Source organism: Stenella coeruleoalba (genome assembly GCF_951394435.1).
Source record: "Stenella coeruleoalba genome assembly, chromosome: 11".
Taxonomy (NCBI): domain Eukaryota; kingdom Metazoa; phylum Chordata; class Mammalia; order Artiodactyla; family Delphinidae; genus Stenella; species Stenella coeruleoalba.
The window spans coordinates 11,265,641-11,283,744 of record NC_137157.1 but is presented as its reverse complement, the minus strand read 5'-3'; the positions used below and the strand labels follow the sequence as shown (position 1 = coordinate 11,283,744).

Sequence of the window (18,104 nt, the reverse complement as noted above, 5' to 3'; positions counted from 1 at the left end):
CACGGGCCAAAGGCCAAGGAGGGGCTCAGTAAACTTCCCTTCCATTTCATCTTTTCTGTCTGTATCCTGCCCCATCCCCGTGCAGGTATGCCTGGAATGCCAAGGCAGGAGCCACACCCCACCAGGCCTGGTTCCTCTCAAGCAGCAGAATCTGATTGGTACAGCCTTTATTGATTCTCCATGATTTTCCAGAAGAATGGTGTCCTTCAAGGGCCACAAGGGATGGGGGTAGTAAAAATAACATAAACAAACTGAACAGAAAGGCAGGAGGGCAGCAAGTGGGGCTGAGATCGGGTGTTTGGGGCAGAGAAGGACAGACCTGGGCAGTCAGAGCCTCTTAGCTTTCAGCCACCAGAGCAATGAATTCTGCAAAAGAAAATGAGAGGTGAGTCAGAGGTGGTCCGTGCAGCAGAGACTGGCCAGGACCTGACTGCGGCCCCCTCACCCCACACTGGTGTTTTCTCTTGATTCTCGAATCTGCTGCAGAAGGGAAAGCTGAAGTGATGGAGCAAGGGAGCGTGGGGATGAATGAATGAATGAATGAGATGGGAAATGATGAGCCTACCATATCTTTCGCTTCACGATGTCATGTCACCCACAAATTATTAGTAATAATAACTATAATAATAGTGGTGATGATAGTTTTCTGAAGGTTTATCATGTCAGTCCCTTTTCTAAGTACTTTATATACAATGTCTTATTTGACCCTGACAGTAATCCCATATTGTGCATTTTATCATTATTCCCCTTCCACAAATGAGGAAACTGAGGCTCAGAGTCCAGCAATGTCTATGACGTCACACAGCTAGTAAGAAGCAGAGCCAGGCTTCAGACCTGGGTGTGTCTGACTTCGGACCCTGAGCTCTTTCATAGCCACTTGTCTTAGCCCATGAGGGTCACCAGCGGGATCTAAGAAGATATAGAGTCCCCTTGCCCTGAACTTTCTGACTTAGAAGGTCCAGGGAAAGGGATCTGGTGGGCAGCCAGGAACCACTGTGTGTTCCTCCTCATCTGGGGGACGGAGCCAGACCCTGGAGCCCGTGACCTCAGCTCAGAGGGGTGACCGCATCCAGGTGCTCAGAATGAGCTGGGCTCTGTCTCCTCATTAATCTTTGCAAACACTCAGGGATCTGGGACTGATTGTTCCCATTTTACAGAGGGGAAAACTGAGGCCCAGGGAGGAGAAGTGACTTTTCAGAGTGTCCAGGTTGTAAGTGGCTGAGGATTCAAGCTCTGGGGTCCAGGCCCCTCTGTATGGGCTCACCTGCAAGCCACAGTGGCCCTCCCCCATCTCTCCAGCAGTGTCCATCTGCTCTGCTTAGCCTTAATATTAATTAAGGAGGTCAGAGACTGGTGTCAGCACCAGGGGTTGATCAGATGTCCCTCTATTGAATCCAGCTCCACAAAAACGAACAAAGGGATGTCCCAACCAGGTGAGGGGAGACACAGGGGAGCCAGAGTTGGTCCCTGCACCCCAGGAGCTTCTGGAAGAAGATGATATCAGTAAATGCTCTGTGCTGCTGGCCTTTTCTCTGAATCTCAAGCACGCCGAGGGCATTCGCACCGCAGGATATTTGCACCTGCCGTTCTCCCTGCCTGGTACACTTTCCAGGCTGCCTCACAGCCAGCCACTTCTCACTTACCTAGTCTCAGCTTAAACGTCACCCCTCAAGGGGCCTTCTCTGACCACTCTGGCACAAGCAGTGACCCACCCCTACTGCGACCCTCTTTGCTTTCATCATTATTTATTATATTCCCAGCACTCACCACTCTCGAAACACTTCTGAGTATATTCTTGCTTATTCGCTTGCTGTCTGCCTCCCCCATTGGACCCTAAGGCTGCAGCCCCCACTTTGTTCCCTCCATCCCACCTCCTGGCTCCACAGCTGACACTGAGGGGACCACATGTGTTTGTGAAAAGACGGGAGAGGCACAGAGACTTCGCATTCACAGGAGAAGAGGTGCCTTCTATTTAAGGGATCAGCAAAACCTTCAGAGGAAAGGTGGCTTCTGATACAGGCCTGTAAGAAGATGCAGGATTCCCACAGGAGAAAGCAGATGGAGGGGTCAAGGCTCAGAGGGCGGGATGCAATGGGGTGTATTTAGGAAAGACCCAATATCCATGCTGGGCTGGCCTCTTGTGTGATAAGATGAGCTCAGCTAAAGAGGCCTGGGCCCCCGAATCTGGCTCTTCCCTTGACAGGCTGTGTGACCTCAGACAAGGCGCCTAGCCTCTCTGAGCCTCACTAGCATCGTCTGTAAAAGGAAGGAAAGTCGGCTTTGCTTTCTTTTTTTTTTTTTTTGCGGTACGCAGGCCTCTCACTGTTGTGGCCTCTCCCGTTGTGGAGCACAGGCTCCGGACGCACAGGCTCAGTGGCCATGGCTCATGGGCCCAGCCGCTCCGTGGCATGTGGGATCTTCCCGGACCGGGGCATGAACCCGTGTCCCCTGCATCGGCAGGCGGACTCTCAACCACTGCGCCACCAGGGAAGCCCGGCTTTGCTTCTTGATCCAGAGACAGTCAGAAGAGAAGTGCTGGTGCACAGGAGGCCTCAGCCCGCCTTGGGAACCCCTCTGCACCCCCTTCCATGTCCACTCAACTGCGGGGCCCTCGTGTGCTGGTTAGAAGGGGTGCTGCTCACTAGCCAGGTCTTCGGAGACCTTTATTTGGAAGATTTATTTTAGGAGAGTCTTCTCTGCTGTTTTCTCTCCAGGGGACAAGAGAGGACAGAAGGAGCTTGCCACTCTCTCCTGGAGATGCCAGGTCCCCAGTCTGCCAAACACTGGGGGGCATCAGGTAAGTCACCATCGCCTCTGGAAACGCAGTGTTGTGATGTGGGGACAGCGCAGGTGGGGATCAAGAGCTAGGCTTCGAGGCCCAGCCTGGCCCTGTTTGCTGGGAAAGGTCCCCCTTTGGGCATCTGCTCCCCCACCTGCCCGTGCAGTGAAGGAAGGGGGCGGTAACAATTCCTAGTGAGAGACAAACGAAAAACTGAATGTGCAGAGACATGTACCAGAATGTTCACTGCAGCTCTGTTTACAACAGCCAGGACGTGGGAGCAGCCTAGGTGTCCACCATCAGATGAACGGATAAAGAAGGTGTGGCACATATACACAATGGAGTATTACTCAGCCATAAAAGGAAACAAAATTGAGATATTTGTAGTGAGGTGGATGGACCTAGAGTCTGTCATACAGAGTGAAGTAAGTCAGAAAGAGAAAAACAAATACCATATGCTAACACGTATACATGGAATCTAAGAAAAAAAAAAAAAAAAGGTCATGGGGGCTTCCCTGGTGGCGCAGTGGTTGAGAGTCCGCCTGCCGATGCAGGGGACATGGGTTCGTGTCCTGATCCGTGAAGATTCCACATGCTGCGGAGTGGCTGGGCCCGTGAGCCATGGCCGCTGAGCCTGTGCGGCCGGAGCCTGTGCTCCACAACGGGAGAGGCCACAACAGTGAGAGGCCCGTGTACCGCAAAAAAAAAAAAAAAATGGTCATGAAGAACCTAGGGGTAAGATGGGAATAAAGACACAGACCTACTAGAGAATGGACTTGAGGATATGGGGAGGGTGAAGGGTAAGCTGTGACAAAGTGAGAGAGTGGCATGGACATATATACACTACCAAACGTAAAATAGACAGCTAGTGGGAAGCAGCCGCATAGCACAGGGAGATCAGCTCGGTGCTTTGTGACCACCTAGAGGGGTGGGATAGGGAGGGTGGGAGGGAGGGAGATGCAAGAGGGAAGAGATATGGGAACATATGTATATGTATAACTGATTCACTTTGTTCTAAAGCAGAAACTAACACACCATTGTAAAGCAATTATACTCCAATAAAGATGTTAAAAAAAAAAAAGGCCACAAGAGGTATCTGGGGCTCCCCTGAGGTGCGTCCCACCCTCCCCAGGCTCAGTATGAAGCACATATTGTAAGAACCTCCCAGTGTAACTTCTTCAATGCACGTGGTTACGTAAAACGTTAGCATTAGGAGATGCCGGGCGGGGGGGATGTGGAACTCGCTGTACTATTGTTAGACCTCGTCAACAGAGCTAGAAGTATTTAAAAATTACAAAGTGAGAAAACAAAAACCACCCAAACCAACACGTGCTATCATCATGGAAATGACCCGCCACTGACCCCCGCCAGGTGGAGGGCTCCTCACCTTTCTGGGCTTTGACCCGGGAAATGGACACCACTCTCCCCTGTCCCCAAGTAGTCCCTGAGGCCAGGAAAGGCAGGTGGCCCGGATGTAGGGGCCTGGGTATCGACTCAAGGTGGGAGGGGGGAAGGGTTCTCCTGCCGGCCCTGAAAACCCTCGGAATCACTGGCTGAACCATCACAGTGTCAGGCGTGCAACCCGAACACGAAACATTAAGAATACCTCTCACGGGCCAGTGTCAAAGCATCCACTTTCTCAGCCACGAGCTCCTCCGATCCTACAGCACCTTGCTAAGCCAGGTGGTTCTTCTGAGATGTCTTTTATCGGTAGTACTTTGATTAGTATTGCCGATTTTTATAGAATTAACAAATTCTTCAAGAATCACTTCCTCCATGGGAGAGACGCTTTTGTCTGCGTTTTACAGATCGGGAAACAGGCCCAAGAATCAAGTAGCGTGACCAAGATCACACAGTGGACGTGATTCAAACTTCCCTCTTTGCCCTGGAGGTTTCCGACCTACCTTGACCTAGGTCTAGAGTGACACAGGAGCCAGCTCAAATATCACCACCCCCATGAATGTCATATTAGCCGTTTTTTATTACTTCATGGTACTTAGCACTCTCTGAGAATGATCTTATTAATGTACGTACTTACTTTTTGTCAGTTTCCCCCTACCAGGACATAAACTCCAGGAGGGCAGGGGGCGCTGTCCATCTTGTTCACCACTGTCCTAGCAATAGAACACACCTGGCCCCCAGCAGGTGCCCATAAAAAAAATGTCAAATGGGTGGACAGATGGGTGGACAGATGGATGGACAGATGGATGAATGGATGGCTCATGAGTCCTCCTCAGGGTTCATAAAGTACCAACTTACTGCATATAATTCAGCCCCTGGAGGTGAGCGGGATGGTTCCCATTCTATAGATGGGGAAGTGGAGGCCTGGAGAGGTCAAGTGGCAGGGTCACGCGGAAAAGAAGGGGCAGGGGCAGGAGTCGGCCTGAGGTCCCATGAACACCCCCTACGTCAAGGTGGAGAGGCCGTTCCTGATGGGGCTAGCATCCCAGATCGGGTGGAAGCATGAACTCTCTCCAGCTTTAACCTGCCATTTGATCTGGAAAACTGGCCAGAGCCAGTAAAGCCTGTCCTTGGGCACTGAGTTGCTCTGTCCTGGGATCAAGGAGACATGAGTCCGTCCACCAACACCGGCTCATGGAGTGATTGGCAAGAGGGGAAGTTGGTCCTTACCGTTTCCTGACTTCCATCTACCTGCCCCCTCCCCCCAACCCTCACCCTAGAAGTTTCGGGTTCTCGGCTACTCCTTAGCAAAGAACCTGACCATCACCTTCACACCGGATGGCATTTGGGCCGGTCAGCATGAAGGGGACCAAGGGACACCAACCAAGGGACTCTCCAGCGGTGGAAGGTCAGACATTTGGGAGCCTGACTATGGGAGAGGTTTTGGACCTGTGGGGTTTTCAAAAGCCTCTAAAAACAGACCCCTGGGATCCACCGTGAAGCAGCCAGGTGTCACAGTGGCACATGCCCTGGCTTTTTGAAGAGAACACAGGATTCTAATTTTGTCCACCCAGAACCTGGAGCAGGGCACTTTGGAGACAAATTGAAGGCAGGAGTCACCTCTTTTGTACCTTTTGTACACCTCTTGGGGCAGAGCTCAGGAACCAGCCAATTAACTAATGCCCTCCTATCAAAAAAAGTCTCCTCTAAAACATCTAGGTCTCTCCTGAGAGAAAAACAAACGAGCAAACATACAAAGACCCTGCAGAGTCTAGGTCAAGTGATTTAGCGGCAGGATGCGGGACGGAGAATGGGCATCGGAGGATGGGGCTCTGGTCTTGCTTCTGCTCTTCACTGGTGTCCCTGGACAAGACACCTCACACTTCCACGTCTCTGTTTCCTTATCTGTGCAGCCCCGGGTCTAGAAGATGCCTTTCTAGCTCTCCTCCGGAGTTTGGAGCAAGAGAGCTGGGAGTCAACCCTCAACTCCCATTTCTTGCTTCTGTGACCTGGGACTAGATACTGCACCCCACTGTGCCTGTTTCCTCAACTGTAAAGTGGGCCTCCTTGGGTTTTGCAGAGGAACCAGCGCTAAATCCCTTGTCGCCGGCCTGACCCATAGCCAGCGTGCGGCGTTTGGCGGCTGTTATCATCAAGATGCTCCTTTAGCTCCAGCCACTTGATTTATTTTTAACATCTTTACTGACGTTTAATTGCTTTACAATGGTGTGTTAGTTTCTGCTTTATAACAAAGTGAATCAGCTACACATATACATACATCCCCATATCTCCTACCTCTTGCGTCTCCCTCCCACCCTCCCTATCCCACCCCTCTAGGCGGTCACAAAGCACCGAGCTGATCTCCCTGTGCTATGCGCCTGCTTCCCACTAGCCATCTATTTTACATTTGGTAGTGTATATATGTCCATGCCACTCTCTCACTTCATCCCAGCTTCCCCTTCCCCCTCCCCGTGTCCTCAAGCCCATTCTCTACATCTGTGTCTTTATTCCTGTCCTGCCCCTAGGTTCTTCGGAATTTTTTTCTTTTTTTTTTTAGATTCCATATATATGTGTTAGCATATGGTATTTGTCTTTCTCTTTCTGACTTACTTCACTCTGTATGACAGACTCTAGGTCCATCCACCTCACTACAAATAACTCAATTTCGTTCCTTTTTATGGCTGAGTAATATTCCATTGTATATATGTGCCACATCTTCTTTACCCATTCATCTGTCGATGGACACTTAGGTTGCTTCCATGTCCTGGCTATTGTAAATAGTGCTGCAATGAACACTGTGGTACATGACTCATTTTGAATTATGGTTTTCTCAGGGTATATGCCCAGTAGTGGGATTGCTGCTCCAGCCACTTTAAAACCAAGTCCATGAAATGCCTGGCTGCTTCCCGGCACAGGGGGAGGATGCCCCCAATAGCACCGTAACCTTTATTTCTTGGCCTTGTTGTTGCCATCCCCCACCATTTCCCATCCTGCCTGGTACCTGCCGACGACGTTCCAGTAATCCTGGAGTTGGATCTGAATCTTGTTCCATCACTTTCTGGCTGGGTGGCCTTAGGTCACCACCTGACCTCTCTGAGCTTCAATTTTCTCTTGTGTAAAATGGGTATGATAACGTCGACGTGCACAGCTACTAAGAAGACCAGATGAGAAAATATAGAAAGATGCCTGGCACATAGGAGACGGCTCATAAATGTTAGCTCCTTGGATCTCCTCAGCACCACTGGCACAGGCTGGAACTTTGAAATAATAACACCAATAGCCACAAAAATCCCAAAACGAAGACAGGAAGATGTAAACAGACAGAGGACACGGGACGCCCAAAGAGCAAGTTTCTGACACTGTCTATCCCATCCGAGTTAGGATTCCATCCCTAACATGCCTGTCCACGGACACTCAGTCTCTGCCCCTCAGTTTCTGCGTCTGTAAAATGGGGACGATGAGAGTATCTCCTCATACGGCAACAGTGAGGACCACATGAGGTACAGTGGTGCCTGGCACACAGAGGGAGCACAGTTCAATCAAGTCTTAAGTTGAGGTGTGAGGGAGAGTGTTCCTGGGTAGACGGGGGCGGGATCCAGAGTCCTTCCTCCTATAAAAATGCAGGCACACCTCTTCCTTTGCCAAGGAAGCCTCACGTGAGGCCCCTGGGGCCAGCTCACTGGTATCTTCATCATCCAATCAGGAGACAAGGGGTGGGGCTGGGGATGGGGTGCAGTTGGCAAAGGGTCAGAGGATGGGCGGACTCACTCCTCTCCTTTCCCTTAAGATACTGAAATTAGCCTAATGAGGTCTGTCCCTGTTCCGGGCGCTGTGGGAATTGGACAAAATTAGAAGCTATTGACAGGTGAGAGCATGGCCGCTGATAGCCCGAGGTGAAAATGAGATGAACTTTGAGTCAGCTCCTGGAAGACTCTCTCCTCCCCTCCTTCGTGATGAGCAAGGTGAAGAGGACCGGCCCCCGGTTTATCACCTCACTTCGAAATAGCTCCCAGGCTGCGTTTCTTATAATTTGGTCTTGCAAACAAGGATCACTTTCCCACCCCAGAGGACGGGGAGGCCGGGTCATTTGGGGTCTAGCCGGACGGCCACAAGGAGCCGGTAAACAGTCCTGGGGGCACACTCTGTGCCAGGCACCACCCTGCGAGCTGTCCCATTTCGTCCTCGCCAGCTCTCTTATCCCCATTTTACTTACAGGGAAACTGAGGCCGAGAGTCACTCAGCCAGGAAGATTGTGACTCGGGCCTGGCTCGTGGCAGGATGTGTCTCTTTCTCAGAGCTTGGAGTTGAACAGCCCTGGGTTCTTGAATCAAGCTGTAACCTCCAGAGGCAGGAGAGGGATAAATGGAGAAGGAAAGTCTTCTTTCTGCCCTCACTGCTGCTCCTTTTCTCAGGAGGGCAGTTATATAAGGAGGGCTGCTTTCCCTCCTTTGGCTAAATCTTATCTAGTGCAGCATAAGGTCGGGAGCTAGGGGGAGTCCACACGGGAATAAGAACGAGCATCCTGCTAAGCACAGAAACCATTTATACCTCGAATGTCCCAGCTCAGCCTGGTGGAGGGAGTGGTAGACTCAGGAGACCTATAGGTTCCATCTGGCCAAGGGCTCGCTGGTGACTTTGGCACGTCACATCTGCTGGGCCTCACTTTCCACGTCTCTCACTGGGGACCACAGCCTCTGTCCCCCAGACCATGTTGGGCTGGGATGAGGATGTAACGAAATAGGGCAAAACACTGCATGACTTGGGGCTCTGCCATCAGGGCTGCGGGCTGGCCCCGATGTGCATATCCTGCCTTGCTTGGAAATCAAACCCCATAGGGGCTGGAGGGCTGGAATTACAGGGAGGCAGGCATGACTCTTCTTTTGTCCCTCTCAGTTTCTTCCCATCTTAGACTCCATTTCATTTCCTTTGAGAGTGGGTATTCCACTACTTCCAAAGGGTTTTGAGGTAGCTTACAAGAGAAAGCACGCAAAACAAGAGGAAAGGAACTGTTTCCAGAACACTCACAGTTCTTGCGACAACCTTTGAAGGTGGTTATTTTTAACCCTGCTTTGGGATGAGGACGTCCAGAGAGAGGAGAAGCCTTGGCCATTCACACTGCTGGTAGCAGCACTCTACAGGTTGTATTTTCTGCCTGACTTCAGGAGTTTCTTCCCGAGGGCTTACTGCCTCCCTCCTGCCTCCCATGTTAAATATGCTACTTAAGGATAAAAGAGAACAGATTTTTGCCAGAAGGAAGCAGAAAAAGCAAATGCCTTCAGGCATGCAGAAACGACTGCAAGGGTCAGGCAATCATTATGACTAAATTTTCCAGCCACGGAAACAAAAGCAAACCACGGGCTCTTGAGTTGGAACAGGCTTGAAGCACAGGAAACGGGATCTGCCACTGGGATCAGGTTTCAGGGAAACTAACTAGGATTGCATGACTGCATGTGTATATGCGAGGTATGCAGTTCCTGCCGACAGCATGGCGGGGCAGAGAATGTCGAGGTTTGAAGCAGCGCCCCAATGCTGAGTAGCTGTGTGATCCTGGGCAAGTCACCCCACTTCCCTGAGCCTCAGTTTCCTTGCCTGTACAGTGAGGGCATGTCTTGTGATGCTCTTGTGAGGACGGAAGGAAATGCCACACGGATGGTGCCCGCTGTTCCCAGCAGCCTGCACGGTCCATGCGGGCAGGTATTGGGTACGGAGAAGCCAGGCTGGGGACACATGCAGGGTGGCAGAGGGTCCTGCCTGGACCTCTGAGTCTCAATTTTGGCTCTGCTACTGAGTGACCCTGGGCACGTTCCTTAACCGCTCAGTGCCTCAGTTTCCTCAACTACAAACCGGAAGAGCGATGGCATCTGTTTTCTAGGATAATTATAAGGCAGTGGTTCTCAGAGTGTCATCCCCAGACCATGAGCACCACGTGGGAACTTTGTAGAAATGCAAACGCTTGGGCCCCACCCCGGACTTAAGGAATCAGAAGTTCTGGGGACACCCCAATAAAGATGTTAAAAAAAAAAAAAAAAAAAAAAAAGAAGTTCTGGGGACGGGGCCCAGCCATCTGTGCCGTGAAAAGCCGTCCGTGATTCTGATGCCAAGTGCTGTTGGAGACCCGCCGTGGGGAAGGGCAGGTACTTGAGAGAGAACCTGCCACTTACTAGTCTCGCCTGTTACCAATCGCTGGGTCTGGGGTCACCTTCCACCTTTGATCACCTTCTCCCTCCTTTTCTGCTTTAAATCCCCCCTTTACCAGCTCTACACCAGGCTTCCAAGGGTGGCCATCGAGAATCAATCGACCACATCTATAAAAGCCTTTGAGCTTCCTGGAAGTAGTTGCCCAGAAGTGGGAAAGCAAAGGGGTATTATTAAAACTTTGTCTTTCTACCCACTCCCATCAACCTGTGATCCTAAAAGACCTGGTAAATATCACTCACCTTCAGAAGGGCAAACAGCTAGAGACGGAGGCAGTATCCCTGGTTCTAGAATCCCCTAGCACCTGCAAGCCCCAGCCCAAGTGGGTCTCCACCCTTAGCCTGTGGACCTCTCCCTATACACCATACTTCCTCATCATTGCATCCCCAGAACTGGACACATTCATTCATCAAACTTTTCTTGTGCCCCTACTATGTGCCAGGCCCTATTCTAGGTGCTGGGGTCAGAGCTGAACAAAACAAAGTTCCTGCCCTTGTGGACATGACATCCAACCCAGTGGGAGAGAGAGAAGCAAGCAATACGTCAGTAAATAAAATCGTCTCCGGTAGACGCTCTTTGACCTTGAATGAATGGATGAATGAATGAAGCAGGTGGCACAGGGCATGTGCTTTGGATCTGGACAGACCTGAACTCAGATCTTGACCTTGTTTCTTCCTAGGCAAACTCTTAGCCTCTCTGAGACTCAGTGTCCTTATCTATAAAATGGGGATAGTAATAGTATCCTCAAAGAAGCTGGGAAGACTAAATGAGTAAAATGCTAAGCACAGTGCCTGGCACACAGAGGACTCCACGAAGTTAGATGTCATTGCTGTCGTTATTCAAGGTCACATAGCTGAGCCTAGATGCCAGCCTGGTCCCCTGTCTAGAGGTGTATGCACTGGGGCACCTGGAGAGTCCCAGGGCTGGAAGGGACCCTAGTGATCAGCCAGTGACCTGACCCCTGATTTTAAAGGGGTACCTGAAGGTCAGAGAAGTTCTGTGACTCGTCCCAAGTCCTACCGGGAGTTGAAGGCATCCTCCAGCTGGTGGACAGGGCTCAGCCTCTTTGGCCTTTAGAGGGAGTGGGCAGCAGAGCAGAGGGTCTAAAATAGAAAATTCTGGGCCCACGAAGGGCTCTTCTTCCCATCCCGCTGTTTATTAGGCACCATCACACCCATCCTTCCTGTCACCCTCCGGATAAAGGACTGTGTTTGGGGGCGGAAGCGGGGAGGGGAACTGTCTGCATCTTCCCACCTCAGAAGCACGAGGTGTGGGCCCCCCTGCCTCGGGTGATCTGTTCTCATTGCCCATGTCATCTCTTGCCCCCCTGTTTTGTTCTGCCCTGATTTCCAGACTTTCACCAGGTTGGCCTGAGCCTGGACTGTGCTGGCAGACAGACCTGGGTTCGAATCCAGTCACCTTGGGCACTGGAGCTGCTCTTTCTGCATCTGCATCTGTGTCCTCTGTCATCCTAAGGTCAGATGAGGTGACATGTGTGCAGAGTCCAGCATCGGGCCGGGCGCACGTTACTCACCCTGGTAATAATTCTCTCTCCCCTCCCACCCTCAGCAAACCAACCTTCTTGCCCCTTTCTAAACATGCCCTAAACTTCCCAGCCTTAGTGCCTTTGTTGATTGATACCAAGGCCTCGCCTGGACCTCGCTCCACTTGCCCTCCTGGCCTGTGGCAGCCCTGCCCGTGGTCTCCAGATCCGCACAAGTGCCCACTGTCTCCCGCTCTGAAGAGCTCGTCTGCACCTCCTGGCCTCTGCCTGGTATTACTGTGTGTTTGTGTATAAATCATAGAGCTGTAAACATCGTGCAGGTAGAATAGAAATAGTGTTGCAGCCGCTATTTACTGAGCATTTACTGTGCGCCGGGCACTGCACTCAACACTGCCGTACATCGTGTCACGAAATCCTCACAAAATCCCAGTGAGCTCTGTGTTGCGTTGTGATGCCCCGTTTATAGATGAGGGCTTTACAGTCGGGGCTCAGGGGCCCCCGGCCAAGAAGTGGTGCCTCTGAGGGTTGGGTCTCATTCCACTTTGCGTCCCCCACTGCCCAGCACAGGGTTGCTACTCAGTAGCAACAGTAAAGATCTGTTGGGTCTGATGGAAGAGTTGAGTTAGTGCTTTAAGATCTGAGTTGGGCAGTTAGGGAGGCAGGGAAGCAGGCCAGGATCTGACCTGGTTTTCCTTCACCGTGTAGGTCGCTTCTGAGCTGTAGCATAGTGGCTGCAAATAAAAAAGGAAGGGAGGTCCAAAGGCCTGAGCTGGGGTCACGGGGGGAACCGAGCTCGGGGTGGAACTGTCCGATAAGTGACTTAGTGAGGATGGGGGTGTGGGAGAGACACGCCTCTCACTGGAATCACCTAGACCAGCCACCCTTTTCCCTCCAGCGCCCTCTGCTCCACCTCCTTTAAAACCACCTCCCTCTTTCCCAGCCACAAGAAGGGCAGCTGGCATCAGAAGGTCAGGCGGCTCATTGCATCTAACCTTTCTAGAGTTTCTCCGTTCTCATTTCTGGCATAAAAATTTAATAAACGATGCCCACGTTCAGATTCCTTGTACATTTCCCAAGGCAGTTTTGGGTCTGCAGCCGCTTAATTTTCACAACGAGCCCAAGCAGGTCTTACGATAAAACTGTGCACCCCGTTTGTCAGACACTGGAACCTAGGTATGGAGAGGTGATGGTCAAGGTCACAGCTGGTGAAGAGCAGAGAGCAAGCAGAGCATGGGGGCTGGACTTCACACTCAAGCTACAGGTATTTATTAAATGCCTGCTTTGGGTTGGGTATGGGCTAGACACTGGGGATACAAGGATGAATACAACCTAGCCCCTGTTAAAAAAGTAGTTAACAAACATGTATACTGCAATTCTTCTGTGCCACTGTTCTACACACGTCACACATTAACAAATGTAATCCTCTGGCAATCCTATAAGAGCAATCGTTATCCTCAGCTCAGAGATGAGAAAACAGAGGCCCAGAGTAGTTACTTGAATCGCCCCAAATCACACAGCTAGCAAGTGGCCGGGCTGGGATTTGAACCCAGACAGCACGGGCCCAGAGGCCGAGCACCTACACAGAGTTTTCTCTTAAATCGGCAGAAAGGATCATCACGAGGTCCAGCACTGATATGGCATAGAATATTGGACAGAGATATTCAGAACTGGTTCTAAATCCCCGCTCCCCCACGTATGTCCTAGCTCTTTGAACAGGCCAAGCACCTTCAACCTCACTTTGCCCATCTGCAAAATGGATATGATTCCCAAGGATGTTGTGATGCTAAGAAAGATAATGATGCTGGGATGTGAATGCTGGTTAGATCTGAATGGAGAAGGGTGTGGGATGGTGGACCGCCAGCCCCTCGTCTGTTCTGAAAGCAAAGCTTGAAAAGCAAGGTCAGGCCAGATGTTCCTTTTCCTAATTCCCAGCTCATCCCTGGCCGGCTGTTTTTTCCTGGCTCTCGTGCAATTCTGAAATGGTATATTTGGGTGAAGCCGAAACAGGTTTTGAGGCTAAGTTACAGGACACCCAGGACAAGATGCTGAGGAGGATAGGAGATAACGAATTTCCATCCCTGGAATCTGAGAATGTGAGAGTCAGTAGGTCCTGGGGGATCAGTTGGCCTCATTTCCTTGGGTTACAGATGGGAGACTGAGACCCAGAGCAGGAGAGAGACTGCCCAAAGTCATATAGCCAGTTTGGGCAAAGCTGGGACCAAAACTCAGGCAAAAGTACAGACAAAGTTCAGGAAAAATCCCAAATTCTCCTGGATTCCTTACACAGCAAGGAGAAAAAAAAAAAAGAATCTATTCCTTTTGGATTATTCAAATCTAGAAAACAATATACCAGTTTTTTCTTTGCCTGGCTTACATGAGAGAGCTCTCAGACCTAACGGATTGGCTTTTTTCTTCTAATCTTGGGGAGTGGGGGACGCCCCCCAATCCTTCTCCCCTTCCCATGGCGGAGGGACATAGCTCTGAGCTTTTAGCCTCCAAACATCCTGAGATCCACCGCGTGCCCAGGCCATGGCTACTCACCATCGACCCCAATCTTGTCATCCCCATCCTTGTCTCCAGCAGCCAGCAGTATTTTGACTTCCTTAGCAGATAGGTCTCTGGCATCTGGGGAGAAGGCTTTCAGAATGGATCTGGAGGAGGAAAGGGAGAAAGTGGGGAGGGAGTCAGGCCAGGGTCACCTTGCAGGAGCACCGTGTGGGTGGTGGGCTGGCGTCTGCACAGGGGAAGCAGGCGGCCGGGACGGGGGGCGAGCGGCGAGCAGCCAGCACGCGTGCGGTTGTTCTGGGCCGGGTAGCCCCGCCACGGCTAGGCTTCGCGGGTAGGCGCGCAGGGAAGGACAGGCTGTCCTCTGCGAAGGGGTGCCCTCACTTCAGCCAGGGCACCTACATTTGTTTAGTTATTCAGGCAGCACAATAAACACAAAAGTGTCTTCTCTGTGCCACGGTCATGCTGGAAACGGGGGGCACAGAGATGATCTTAGGAAGCCACCTGAAAAAACAGGGAGGAGGCCGTGTCCTCTGGGAGAGACCACACAGTGTGATGGATGCAATGATGGGAAAGTGGAGAGCGGTGCTTGAAGGATGCATCCATTCACTGGGGGTGAGGGGAAGAGTCAGGAAGGCTTCCTGGAGAAGGTGATGCCTGGAGGATAGGTAGAAGTCAGCGTCTGTGTGTGCGCGTGCGTGTGTATGCACATTGGGCATGGGAGGGTGGAGGAGAAGGTTCTAGACAAAGGTTACCCTTGAGGGATGGTTTCAGGGAGAGACAGGATGGATGGGGAAGTCCCTGCTTGAAAAGCCCCTCTCCACACCCTCTCCCTTCTCTTACTGACAAAATTCGAGGCAGTCTTGGCCAGAGTGTTACATAAAGCACAGCAGGGTTGGCAGACATGGGCCAGGTGGCCAAGAGGGTGATGGTGGGAGTTTTTTTTGGGGATGTCCTCTTGCATTTTCCTAGTCATAACCTTCTCTGTCTTGCTCCTAGGACTCCTGAACCCCCAAAGCTGGTTCTGCATCCCTGACTTGCCCAGAAACTGTTCTAGCTGCTGGTACAGAAGGGTAGGGGTCTGCAGGATGGTAGAAGTTGCCTTTTAGAGGAATGAAAATCAATGAAATTACTCAAGGGAGCGCTGTCTGCCTTGCCTATGGTGCTAGGCAACGAGAAAACTGCCTCTTGGTTTGTATTCAATTATTAAGTAGCATCATTCCATTAGCAATATTAAGTGGCTATAATTTAATCTCATTAGTTGCACTTTCTGCTGAGGATTTTATTTTCTGGAAGCAACAGCGATCGGGCACGGATGGTTATTTTCTGTGAAGGGTGCAGAGAGATGGGCAGCTGGACAGGAACTCCAAAGCAAGAGCCCCAGCCCCCAGCCCCTCTCCCAGAGCCACAGGCTGGGCAGCCCCTGCAGGCCTCAGTTTACCCCAGTTCCTCCTCCTCGATGAAGCCGCTCTCGTCTTTATCCAGGATGTGGAATATCTTCTTCACCTCATCTGGGCTCTTTTTCTTCAGTCCGACCATTTGGAAGAATTTTTTGTGGTCGAAGGAGTCGACAGCTGTTGGGGGGTGGAGAGAGGAGGTGAAAATGAGGATAGACAAGGGGCCTGGGGAAGGGTGGGAGAATGTGGGGGTCACAGCACTTTGATCGCCTCCGCAGGGCCAGTCCTGTGGGCTGGCAGAGGCACACCTCCACGGGAGGGCTGAGGGAGCCCAGGCCAGGCGAGGGGGCTTGGCCCAAGGTCACACAGTGGCAGAGGTGGCCTTGCACCCAGATCACCCTGGCTCTCCAGCCGGACCCCACCCTCCACTGTACCCTTCACTAATGGCGGGGGTAGCATTTGAAGGCAGAGGGGCTTCCTGGTTTCCATGAAGCCTTTTGGGTGGCGGCTGAGTCGGGGTGGGCAGGGGAATTGGAGGCAATGGGAACATGCTGTGTGTATGCTGCAGGGGAGAAGGGAGGGTCGACCTTTTTCTTGGTCATAGATTGTGTCGCCAGAAAATCAACACAGAGAGGACAAGTTTCTCTCAAGGTCACACAGTGGGAGAGGGAAGGGGACGACCCAGAAGTCCCGGCTTTGCTGCAGAAATCCATTCTGGTGGGAATGGGGACGGGTATTGGAAGGCTCCCCAAGAATTCCCAGTTAGGTTTCTTCTCCGAGGGAGCAAGATGGGTCAAGGAGAAGTGGGGGGGCTATCGCAGGGCCCTGGGAGGGTGGCTTCCCAGAGTTTCTTCATGTTCAGGGGAGGGGTTGCCAAGAGAAAGGAAATGGGAGCCCTCCTCACATTTTCTACATCCCGAGCTCCTTTTTAAGGACACATGAGAAAAGAAACTTTAGACCAAGTAACTTATGTGTGTGTGTGGGACGGGGGTGGCGGGATAGGGGCGATCCCGCGAAAACTCACTGTTCCCTCCCTGGACTGGAGGGGAGGAAAGCTGCTCTGTCCACCTCAGACACTAGATGGGGAGGGGTGGCATCGGCAGGGACAAGATCCGGAGGTGAGCCCCGTGCTAATTCCTCTGCTGCCCTGCCAGGTAACCTTGGGCAAGTTTCTAGCCCTCTCCCTGCCTCAGTTGCCCCATCTGGGTGACAGGAGGGAGAAGGAAGGTAAGCAGCTAAGCGCTCAAGTCCAGGGCAGCTCAGAGACATGAGACTGCCGGCTCCCCTCCCTCCGTGCCTGAGGAGGCTGGAAGTTGCAAGCGCGGAGGATGCTTCTCGCAGGGCTGAGCAGAGCGGAGCGCCAGCTACGGGAAGGTCACCTCGCTCCCTCGCAGATCCGTTGCGGGGGGCTGAGCTCTGAGCCCCGGAGAAGGGGCTTGGACATTCAGGGAGCCAGGAAAGAGGCCTGTCTGGAAAGCGGTCGCGTGGAGAGAAGCATGCGCACCTATAGTCCCCTCCAAGTGCCTTGCAAAGGAAGCCCCGAGCGCCCACAGAACCCAGAGATGCAGCTTTCCACCCCTTTCTTCGCCCTTGGTCCGGGACCCGGGTCCTCGCAGCGTGGCCACCCGGCCTTTGGCGCCCGAGAGTTTCGGTTGTCCGGCAGGGCGCACGGCCTCCCCGCCCGTTCCCCGTGCCAAGTCCGGCCCGGGCAGAGTTTGGGAAATGCCGTGGACCCCGCTCCACGCTCCACCAGCGCCCCGCGGGATGCGTGGGCAGAGAAGCGCTGAGGAAGACTGGCCGTCCGCGGGAAGCACGGGGTGCAGGGGCCAGGGTGCTGGATGCGGGGAGAGGGGTGCGGAGGGGAGCGCGCTGCTCACCGGTAAAGGCACCCACTGCCTTCATGATGTCCTCAGCGTTGAGAAAGTCTGTCATCGACATCCTGCAACTGTTTGAGCTGGCAGAGCAAGTGCGAAAAGATTAAAAAGTGCTTTTCTCATCGTTTCTGCTCATATGACCTGCGCTGCAGTGCCGCGCGCCGGGCGCACGCCCGCCGGCCTGGCGCAGAGCCAGGGGGCGCGGGGCTCTGCGCGCAGCCAGAGCAGCTCAGTCCAGCCGCGCCGCCGAGCTGCGCGGTCCGGGCCGGCGGGCTGGCGAGCCGTTGCGCTGCCGCTGCCGTCCCGCCCCGCCGGGGGGCCTTGGGATTCCAGGGGCTGCGACCAGGGCGCCAGGGGAAGGGGCAACCTCTGGAATTTACCGGGCGCCCGAGTCCTCAGCCGGGTCTGGAGGGTTCTCCTGCCGTCAAGGGCACGCAGAAGGCGCCGGC

General features: G+C 52.6%; 1 protein-coding gene across 1 annotated transcript; it reads right to left on the bottom strand.

Annotated features, from left to right (window-relative positions):
- Positions 1-35: 35 nt before the first annotated feature.
- On the bottom strand, positions 36-17,854 carry PVALB (parvalbumin). Its single transcript, XM_079937560.1, has 4 exons — positions 17,659-17,854; positions 15,826-15,958; positions 14,421-14,530; positions 36-366 (listed from the first exon to the last, which is right to left on the bottom strand). Exons 1-4 carry the CDS (start codon positions 17,717-17,719, stop codon positions 338-340), a joined length of 333 nt encoding a protein of 110 aa, XP_079793686.1. The 5' UTR covers positions 17,720-17,854; the 3' UTR covers positions 36-337.
- Between the last annotated feature and the right edge of the window lie 250 nt (positions 17,855-18,104).

What these genes read in the sequence shown, in the direction of transcription:
- PVALB (XM_079937560.1), bottom strand. Translation starts at nt 17,719, where the DNA reads ATGTCGATGACAGACTTTCTCAACGCTGAGGACATCATGAAGGCAGTG. An exon ending in GGCAGTGGGTGCCTTTACCG is followed by an intron (nt 15,959 to 17,658) that starts GTGAGCAGCGCG and finishes ACCCCCCAACAG; the next exon opens with CTGTCGACTCCTTCGACCAC. An exon ending in ATCGAGGAGGAGGAACTGGG is followed by an intron (nt 14,531 to 15,825) that starts GTAAACTGAGGC and finishes TTCCTCCTCCAG; the next exon opens with ATCCATTCTGAAAGCCTTCT.